At 32.9% G+C, this 10,556-nt stretch overlaps 1 protein-coding gene across 1 annotated transcript; it reads left to right on the top strand.

The window, feature by feature from the left end:
• Positions 508-6,191, top strand: LOC109353717 (L-ascorbate oxidase homolog). The gene is made up of 8 exons (XM_019596078.1): positions 508-836; positions 975-1,084; positions 1,901-2,171; positions 2,258-2,360; positions 2,540-2,885; positions 3,508-3,873; positions 4,541-4,619; positions 5,772-6,191. The coding sequence occupies exons 1-8, from the start codon at positions 690-692 to the stop codon at positions 5,991-5,993; spliced, it is 1,644 nt and encodes a 547-aa protein (XP_019451623.1). The 5' UTR covers positions 508-689; the 3' UTR covers positions 5,994-6,191.

The raw sequence follows: 10,556 nt of genomic DNA, 5'->3' as shown, positions 1-10,556 counted from the left end.
ACTAACTCATTATGATAAATAATAAAATATATATTATATAATTTTAAATTAGTAAAAAAATGTGATATATAAAATATTTAATTATTTTACAAATATATGAATATCAATAGGATGTCTATCATGAGTGAGATATTTTTATAATTAGCATAGCATCCAACATAGACCATTTGTATTAATGCTGTTTAATTCCATTTCCCGAACTAATCAGATATTAATATATAAATAAAAAGAATTTTTTAAAAATATCATTTTTTTGTACTACTTATTAAAATCTGTTTGGTTAAAAAAACATGAACATAGATAGTTGTTCATTAGAGAAGAAGATCACTTGTTTCAAATGATATATCATTCACTGTTCTAAACCAATCATATATTAATATATAATAAAATAAAAAATTTAAAAGTAAAAAGTAATAAGAAATAAGAGGTGATCTTCATCCGTTATGTAGTATTATATATCAGAACAGGTAGTAGTGCTAATCACTGGTGTTCTATATACAGATTCACTCCAACTTTACGTCCCATTCAATTTACCCCTCACTGCTACATTCATCCCTTCATATATAGTTCCTCCTCTCTTCTGGATCTTATATAAATATGTGCTTATTCCTAACTGCTCCTTACCACTTTCTCTTCTCCTTTTAAGCCCTCACTCTCTCTCCAGAAAAACCAATAAAAACCCAGCGATAATGGAGCTCAACATAGCTGCAGTTAGCGCTCTTTGTTTATGCATTATTGTTTCTCTGTTTGCCATTACTAGTGCTGAAGATCCGTACAAGTTCTTCGACTGGAAAGTTTCATATGGAGACATTTCTCCACTTGGTGTTCGCCAACAAGTATTATTTCTCATATCTTAATATCAAAATGTCTATTACTACTATACAATGTTATTATAAATGTTTTTTATTTCAGTTTTTATTCAGCGTGAAAGAAACATAAGTTGGTCTACTTGTTTTGTTTATTTTGTGATACAGGGAATACTTATTAATGGACAATTTCCAGGTCCAGATATTAACTCTGTTACTAACGACAATCTTATCATTAATGTCTTCAACAACTTGGATGAACCTTTTCTTATATCATGGTATGCTCTTTCTTTACTTATATTGTTGTTCTATTCTTAGCATAAAAAAAAACTAACATCATTAGTTATAAACCTAAAATCTATATCTAGTCAACACCAATATTCACATTCATGCTCTAAACAATTACTATTAAGAATGGTAAAGGAGTGGGGCGGAGTTATGTTTGTGCTTATCTAACCCCGAATCCGAAATCCAAAAACCGAACCAAATCTAAATTGAGCGGAGTTGAAAATTATAATATCATCTCGAACCCGTCGGGTTTTAGGTAACCTGAACCCGATGGGAACTCATCTGAAACATATATTTCTATATATTATATATAAAGGTTTTATACATGTATTTATATGTAATTTTGTAATTTTATATATATTAATCGGGTTCAGAATAGGATATCAACTCTACCAAATCCAAACCAAAAGTTAAATTCGGATAAAACTTGAATTCCAAATTACGTCAGATTTTCCCCATTAAATTCGAGTTATATTTGGACCCACAAGTTCAGTTTTAATTTTCATCCCTAATTATAATGTCATGAGGTGAAATAAATTATATTTTTATTTTTATTTTTATTCATCTTACTTGTATAAGTCTTATTATTATTATTTTAGACTTTTAGTCTTTATATATTTGGAATAATTTATATCAACCTCAAAATATTAATTATCTACTATCAATGCATATTTATGTGTTTGGTGAGTCAACAGTTGAACTAATGACTCATTAGTTTAATCAATAGACTAATAACCAAATATTCTAAGAGTTGGATGATCAGTCTGATTTTCATATCATTGAAGAACATCGTTTCGATATAATAGGAGCGGGATCCAGCAGAGAAGGAACTCATATGAAGATGGGGTATTTGGAACAACATGCCCCATCCCACCAGGGAAGAACTTCACATACAAACTTCAAGTGAAGGATCAGATTGGAAGCTTTTACTATTTCCCATCACTGGCTTTTCATAAAGCAGCTGGAGCTTTTGGAGGCATCAGAATCCTCAGCAGGCCTCTAATTCCTGTCCCCTTCCCTAAGCCTGCTGATGATTACACTGTCCTCATTGGAGATTGGTACAAGACCAACCACAAGGTATATTACTTTTCAGTCATATTCCCCTTATACTTAAACTATAATTTGATAAATTATAACGAATTTGTTTCATTATCATTTCACAGGATTTGAGGCACCAACTTGATAGCGGTAAGATCCTAAGTTTCCCTGATGGAATACTCATTAATGGTCATGGCCCTAACGGAGCATCTTTCAATGTGGTAAAAGGTATGCATGCCCTATCAAATATGTAAATCATTTTATGCTTCAAGAACCATCTTTACTTGTAGTTAAGCAAAATGGTAGTACCCGAAAGTTACCTAGATGGCTAGATCCTGAAAGTACAAAACTCAGATATTGTGCATACAACATATGTTCTATTTTAACCCTTATCATCCTCATCTCAGGAAAGACTTACAGAATGAGAATATCAAATGTGGGGTTACAAAATTCCCTCAACTTTCGCATCCAAGACCACACAATGACACTAGTAGAAGTGGAAGGAACACACACTGTTCAAACTACTTTGACCTCTCTTGATGTTCACGTGGGTCAGTCATATTCAGTTCTAGTAACAGCTGATCAACCTGATAAGGACTATTACATTGTGGTTTCAAGTAGATTCACATCTCAAGTTCTCACTACCACTGGAATTCTTCATTACAGCAACTCTAAGAGCCCAGTATCAGGCCCACCCCCTGCTGGACCCACCACCGACATTAACTTCTCCTTGGGTCAGGCACGCTCCATCAGGTATTTTATTGACATTGAAAGAATAACAACTTTTTCCTCATACACCATATAAAACAGTTCTCCCGGAAGTTACACTTGTTGAGAGAAAGAGATTAATTCCTTATTCAAGAAAGGTAAGAATATACTCTTGTACCCAAAAAAACTTAATAACAGGTCTTTAAGGTCAAATGATTTATATTAACACAAAGGAGAGTGTAATATACCATTCATTTATATTAGTATTCCTACAAGTTTTAATTATGATTAAATATGAATGATGAATTATACAATGATAATGTAAAAAAAATCTTACATTGTGAACACATTTTTTTTTAGACCTACATGATAATTATATGGTATTTAGAGAAAATTATATGGTGAAGTACTCCCCGAGTAAAATGTTTACTTCCTTTGCAATCACTATTAGATATAATAATTTTATGGTTCAACTCAAATGTATTATGCACTCATTTTTTTTACCTTGAAGCTTTTTTTATTTCCTCATTTATCTTATAAACAACATCCCAACGTTTTACTATTTTATTCATTCAATCATATGAAATGTAGCTCACTCTGCATATGAAATAATTATTACGAAGAGATGGATCAACTGAATTTTATACTCAATTTTCTTAAAAAACAGGACTAACTTGACAGCAAGTGGACCAAGGCCAAACCCACAAGGCACATATCATTACGGTCAAATAAACATAAGCAGAACCATCATACTCTCAAACTCTCAAGGAACTGTGAATGGAAAGCAAATATATGCAATCAATAGTGTGTCCTATGTTGCCCCTGACACTCCTCTTAAACTTGCCGACCACTTCAAAATCGAAGGAGTTTTCCGTCCTGGTAGTATACAAGACAAACCTACTGGTGGTAACATTTACTTTGACACTTCTGTATTGCAAACTGACTATAAAGCATTTATTGAGATTGTCTTCCAAAATAATGAAGATATTATTCAGAGCTATCACCTTGATGGGTACTCTTTCTTTGTTGTTGGGTAAGCACACTACTACATATCATCCTCAATGCTTAACATTATTACTTGTTGAGTATTCTATACACTAATTTTGTTCTATTCCTTAAAACTATATATTACTAACATGTTTAATTTTGATGCAATAATTATTAATATATCATGTTTGTGTGAAATAATACTCTATATTTCTAGGATAACATTCTTCACAAACGAATTTACATGGCAATAAATCACACTGAAATATATGGACATTTAATACATATATTAAATGAATAATTCAAAATTTCAATTCTCAGGGAAATTAAAATGATTTGAAATTTAATTTAATTATCCTTGATATTTCTTTTGGTTCAAAAAGTTACACTCACATTCATTTATGCTTAGTCATTACAGGAACCTCTCTTGAACGAGATGATTACAATTTACTAATCTTGTTTAAGGAAGTGAGTGTGGATTTTGATATTAAGGGAATACTTAGTATAATTTAGTTATATATCATGAGCGGATATTATAATTTCCCTTTTAATATTTTGTGAACACGAGTAATTAATATTTTTTATTAAGTAATTATAAGATTTATTGTAAAAATATGATTTAGAATTTTTTTTCTTAAATAATAAACGTTGTTGATACTTATGTTCCTATTTTTTTATTAAGGAAATTAAATATTTCTATTATATATATGCAGTATGGAAGGAGGACAATGGACAACCGATAGTAGGAAGAAATACAATCTTCAAGATGCAATTCCTCGATGCACCACTCAGGTGAGAATAAGCCATATTCGCAGGCCTTCAGGAGAGTCACATCACATGTCCCAAAGTTTGTACTACTATATATATCATTTGATTTTTATTGGTTAGAAAAATAAAATATAAATTAATTTTATATTTTCTTATCAATAAGAATTAAAAATGATACATATATCAGAACAGAGGATGTGCTCATGACATATCTATATTTTATATGTTTCTCGTAATTCGGTAGTTAAAATCGTGAGTGAGATCATACAATTTTATTATCCTCAAGAGCTAGCATGTGCTCGGTCTCAGCTAGCTCGTGCTTGACCTCGGTAGAATAGGGTGAAATCATCGTGTTGGAGTGTAGGATCAATGAATTCGACGAGCCTTCTGATTCTTTTCTCCTATGTTTTCTTATCTCCTCTACCGATCAAACCTTCTTTTCTTTCCCTTCTTTGTTTTCTCTCTATCTCCACTTTCCATTTTTTAGGTTTACTGTATCTTTGTTTTGTTTATTTTTTATTCTTTATATTTTGTTAAAATGAAGGAGACAACTGCTTTTAGGGTTTGATCAATTTTTTTATTATAATGAAACGTGTAAGGCCCATTTATTTTTGTTTGTTTAAGGAGACCATTTTTTTGTACAATAAAAAGATCTATTTCTTTGTACAATAAAGAGGCTTATTTTTTGGGTACAATAAGCTGTTTTTTGATACAATAAGGAGACCTATTTTTATTGGTAAAATAAGGAGGTGTGTTTTTTTGGTATAGTAAGGAGGTATCTTTGTTTATAAGTATCTAATCTTTTTTTTATTTCTTTTATGAATTAAGTATTTTTATTAATATAAAAGTATCTAATCTCTAATCTATTGAATGAATCATATTAGCTATAGTGAAATATATAATTATCTAGGAGAAAAATAATATTGAATAAATTCTCTGTATTGGATGGATACTATTTTATCTATTTAAAATCTTATATATATATATATATAAATTTATGTGTATATATATATTAATAAGTAGGATATTACGAAATGTGTTATAATCCTACATTTACTATTTTTGACTCTTCATTCAATCATATAAAGTAGGATCTCAATTTTAACTTCCCTGCCCACAATATAAGATAAGTAGTTGGGACTAGATTTAGATATTTGATAATCTTGACTTATGCAGGTATATCCTAAGTCTTGGACTGCAGTATATTTTGCCCTAGATAATGTGGGAATGTGGAACTTAAGGTCTGAATTTTGGGCACGCCAATACCTTGGTCAACAACTTTATTTACGTGTGTATACAACATCGACCTCAGTCAGAGATGAATATCCTATTCCAACGAATGCTCTTCTATGTGGCAAGGCAACTGGGAGATCCCTTGGGAATGTAACAATTGCTTAAAGGTTTCCATTCACTGTCTGAGAGGGAACCTTAGAATATGATGATGTCTTTTCATAAATAGTAAACAGATGATAATTTAATAAAATGCTGCCGTTGTTCGCTATTACTAGAAATTTAATAATTTATGCTATGCTCCTTTACTATGATGAACATATTCGCAAACTTATATACACCTCTAAGGATGTCAACGCTATAAATATTGAAACTAGTGAGGTTGCATATATGGTAGATGTTACCGAAGTTATTTGTTATTAGTTAATACATGATTTGCATCTAATGCTTGAAAAATTCAAACCCATAAAGGGATTGATACAAATTAATAGTGAATAGAGAATACTTTTGTTTTTGGAATAAATGATCATTAATCCCAACCTGTCCTTTTATTCTATTGAAGCCTACCAATGAGTACTTTACTTTGTGAAAATTATTTATGAAAAATTAAACATGAAGAAGTTGTGAGGATTTGTGACAAAACGTAAAAAGAGTGACCGAAGGGAGATGAAAATGTTAGAAAAGATTTACTAATAAAAAAGTTGAAAGATGTTTGAGCATGAGATTTGATGAAATTGAACAAAGAAATATGATGTAAGATGAATGAAAGAGGAAAAATATGTTGGATGAAACATCCACGACTGTCATGTAACTGAAGAAGGTCTAATGCACTTCCATATGTCTCTATCTGTCATGTGGTATGAGGGCATATCTTTGGTTGCCTGTTAGGTATGAAAATTACCTTAATTTATAAGGATAATTGAAAACCTTTTGATTTTAAATGCTAACTTTGATAATTTATTGCACTAATCTTGTAATTTTTTTAAACAAAGGTGTAACTACACCCGATATATATTAATAAGGAGGAACATACATAAAGGAATCAAGTTAAACATTCCTAAATCTGTAGTTGGGTATACCCAATCTACTCCTAGTATAATCCTCATAAAGAAAGCTAGGAATTGAGTGCCAAGTAGAATTTGTTTTGGAAACAATTCTGAATGACACTAATTTATCGACACAAATATTACCCTCCCTATAAATATGAGAAATGTGGAAATTCATTGATGCAAGCTTTGTCTTGCAAGTATGCCAATCATTGAGAAGCTTCCAAGGAGCATTGGATTTGCCACTAAAAATATGCAGCAGCAGCATAGAGTCACATTCAAGCCAAAAGTTCAACCACCTTATTTTAAAACCCATGTTTACAACATGAATTGCTGAATGAAACTCATCAAAAATAGCATTTTGAATGGTTAAGTAATTGGCAAACCCAGTTACGTACAAGCTATTATGGTCCCTAAAAATACCACCTCCTCCCAAGTGACTAGGAGAGCCATGAGTTGTTCCATCAGTATTCACCTTGATCCAACTGATTGTAGGAGGCAACCATATAACTTCAATAATCATAGGAGCTTTGATGCGGTTGATGGTAATGCTAAAGCTTTTAAGGATGATCAGATCATTTAAAGATTGATTATCTGTGGCAGAGGAGGAATTTCCACATAGAGATGTTTCCCTTTTAGTCTTTGCAATGGCTTGGGATATAGGAACAACAATTCCTTCATATCTTACCTGGTTTCTACAGAACCATATTGTGAACATCCAATTCCTTTGGAGTCAACTTATTTTTTTTTCGAGACATCACATTCTTAGTAACATACACTGCGGAAAATCAATGACGGTTACTTAACGGTAACTGAAAATTATATAATACTTTCCTGAATACTTCTTCATTAATAATTAGACTTGACCACCTACAACATGTATAATGAGATGTTGCTTGGTCAAGTAAAATGTCAGTACATAATACAAGGCAAAATCTAATCATCGCCCAACTAAAGCTATACAAAATAGGTTGAATTCCTCAGCACTACAAAAGTACTCTACACATATACCCTAACCCAAAAAAGCAAAAAGGAAAAGGAAGTAGCTCCTAACGGCTAGCTCCAACACTAACGGGGCACTAGAACCCTCACTCGGGTCCTACTCCATCTCAGAGTTCGAAGAGAGATCTATAACCTCGATAGAGTCCTTTATGCGGACCAACTCCACACAATCGTCATCTTCCGATTCCATCTCCTCCATGATATCATAGGTAGAACCCCGCGACCTAATCCATGTCCTAGCATACACCTGTGTTTCTGACATTGCACATCGAGCGACTCTCCTTGGAAGTGTAGAATAGGTCACATAATTCCAACTCCTTCACCTCATTGACGGTCTTGTAAAAGCTGGTCCACAAGGAGTCTAAGACTGGGTGGATGACACAATAGGTACCGGTCTGGTAGAGTGAAAGAAGTCTCCATGACTGCATGGTGGGATGGAAAACGCATAGTGGTGCCGTCGCACACCATCTCTAGCTCTAGGCCACAAGGTCCTGTGTTGGTACTGCGGTCCCCATCAATTCTCCATGCCCCCTTCCAGGACATCGACAATTGGTAGCTCTAAACCCGTGCCAATTTGTCCATCTGAATAAGGACGTATACAAAAATACAAGCATAAAGAAAGGGAGTAAGACATCTAATGAGTATTTTTCATCGACGGTGTGAAATTATACAGAATATCACATCATATCCAAACATAACACACATAATACACATATTATGTTATCACATACATAAATGCAAATGATGAATGGTGTTTGTAACTCAGGATATCGGGGTCAATATCCACGAGTTCAATATATGAATGTTATGTTTAGTTCATCTATCCTTATACCAATATCCTCCTCATAAACTATTCAGAAATAACCGAGAGTATATGTCCTATAACAAGCCGATTTGAATGCACCAACTTATTCCTCGCAATGATATATGATCGATCTACTCTAATGGAACTGTTCATTTCAGGATGCTGTTGTATCAAACACTTTATGGGCATCCCTCTCATCAATCCTGATTGCAAAAAGGGGTTGTCAGATATTGTCTAGTTTGTGTTGTGAGAACGGTTCGATCCAATAGAATACATCATCCATGAATACAGGGGACTCGTCTCACCTAGACTCCCCCTCAAGGATTTTACAGACTCATAACTGCCATCACCGTCTCTCTCAACATCTCGGGGTTCATTCGTTTCCCGTAACTTTCCTCTCCACTTCTTCATTGTTCATATTGAGTATGTATACTGACGGAGGTTAGCCGATTAAATATTTTAATCATTATTTATTTTTACATGATTGGCCTAGCCTAAGACATCTCCCATAGGAATGCTTCTTGTAGGGCCCGATCTTACGTCATAACATAAAAGAGGAATAATATCCTCACCACTATGAACCATCGTCGAATCATCTTGGACGACCTAATGGCCAAGCCACTTACGATTAGATGATCTCGTTACATGGTAAACATGACCTTTTGGGCCTCACCCTTAACGACATAACAGTCGACGACCTTGTTAGGAGGGTCCTAAGTAATCTCGTTACTACCAGCAACCTATACTACCGGTAGATAACATTTACTTATGCTTTAGTGGTAGGTATTTGTTTTGTCTTTGGGATGTCAGTCCTTTTTAAAACATTTTATCTTGTATTACTCGCATTCTCATACTTTCCGTCATTTAAACGATTTTATAATACTGATAATCGATTATGCTAAAGGCTAATCAATTATTCCTAGTTATAGTTATTCGAGTAATATTCATCCATGGATAACTACAATATTACTCCACACATAGACATAACTTAAACGACATGACATAAGATATCATCCATACTTAATCCTAACAGACAAACAATTGATTAAGTACGAGATTTCTTAATACCCAAGACAACTCCAAACGTTTGAGGTAGTTTAGGAGGTCTGAATGTCATATCCTGACACCACTGTGTCATGATGTATTCTCCTTCACCTTAGACTGTCGCGTGAGTGGTTCCCTTGGTGATAAGTGCAAAACGAGTATGTTGCCCAACTTCAGAAGCTTCGTAAATAAACACAAGAACAAATCATTAGATTTGCGAGTTAAAATTCTTGCATGATAACCCTTAGATAAAGACATATTTTAACCTATCATGGAGTCAATCACTTTCATCCATTCGGTTCAAGATTACATATTCTTGAACCATCCTTTATCATTGAAAGTTTTGTTTAAGAAAATAATCCTTTTTAAAATAAGACTTTAACAAAGCTTGTATTTTTAACTTTAACACAAATTAATACTATCATGAAGACTTTTTAAGTCATATTCACCACTTTAAGGTAAGTTACTTAACCAAAGTCAACACTTTAAATCAAGATCTCTTAAGCTAAACTTACCACTTTAAAGTAAGACAACTAGAATGGATTCAATACTTTTGAAGAATAAAACTCCATGGTCATTTAAACACATTTCATTCTAAAGCAACCACAAGGGTATTTTAAAATCAAGATATTTTATATTAAACTTACCACTTTAAAGTAAGCTAACTAAAGTAGATTCAACAAAACTCTATGGTCATCTCAATATATTTCATTCTAAAGCAACCACAAGGGTTGGGAGTGTTGATCACATAATCAAGAACAACATATCAAAAGTTAACATTTTAAATCAACAACTCTTAAGTTAAACTTATCACTTTAAAGTAAGCTAACTTAA

The sequence above is a fragment of the Lupinus angustifolius genome, chromosome LG08 (assembly GCF_001865875.1).
Source record: "Lupinus angustifolius cultivar Tanjil chromosome LG08, LupAngTanjil_v1.0, whole genome shotgun sequence".
Classification (NCBI taxonomy): domain Eukaryota; kingdom Viridiplantae; phylum Streptophyta; class Magnoliopsida; order Fabales; family Fabaceae; genus Lupinus; species Lupinus angustifolius.
Note: the sequence above shows the minus strand (reverse complement) of the source record. Positions and strands in the feature narration are given on the sequence as shown.

Bases quoted from the DNA above. Each gene is read 5' to 3' on its own strand.
- LOC109353717 (XM_019596078.1), top strand. From the start codon at position 690: ATGGAGCTCAACATAGCTGCAGTTAGCGCTCTTTGTTTATGCATTATT. The intron at 1,085-1,900 runs GTATGCTCTTTC...TCGATATAATAG, and splicing joins GAACCTTTTCTTATATCATG to GAGCGGGATCCAGCAGAGAA. The intron at 2,361-2,539 runs GTATGCATGCCC...TCCTCATCTCAG, and splicing joins ATCTTTCAATGTGGTAAAAG to GAAAGACTTACAGAATGAGA.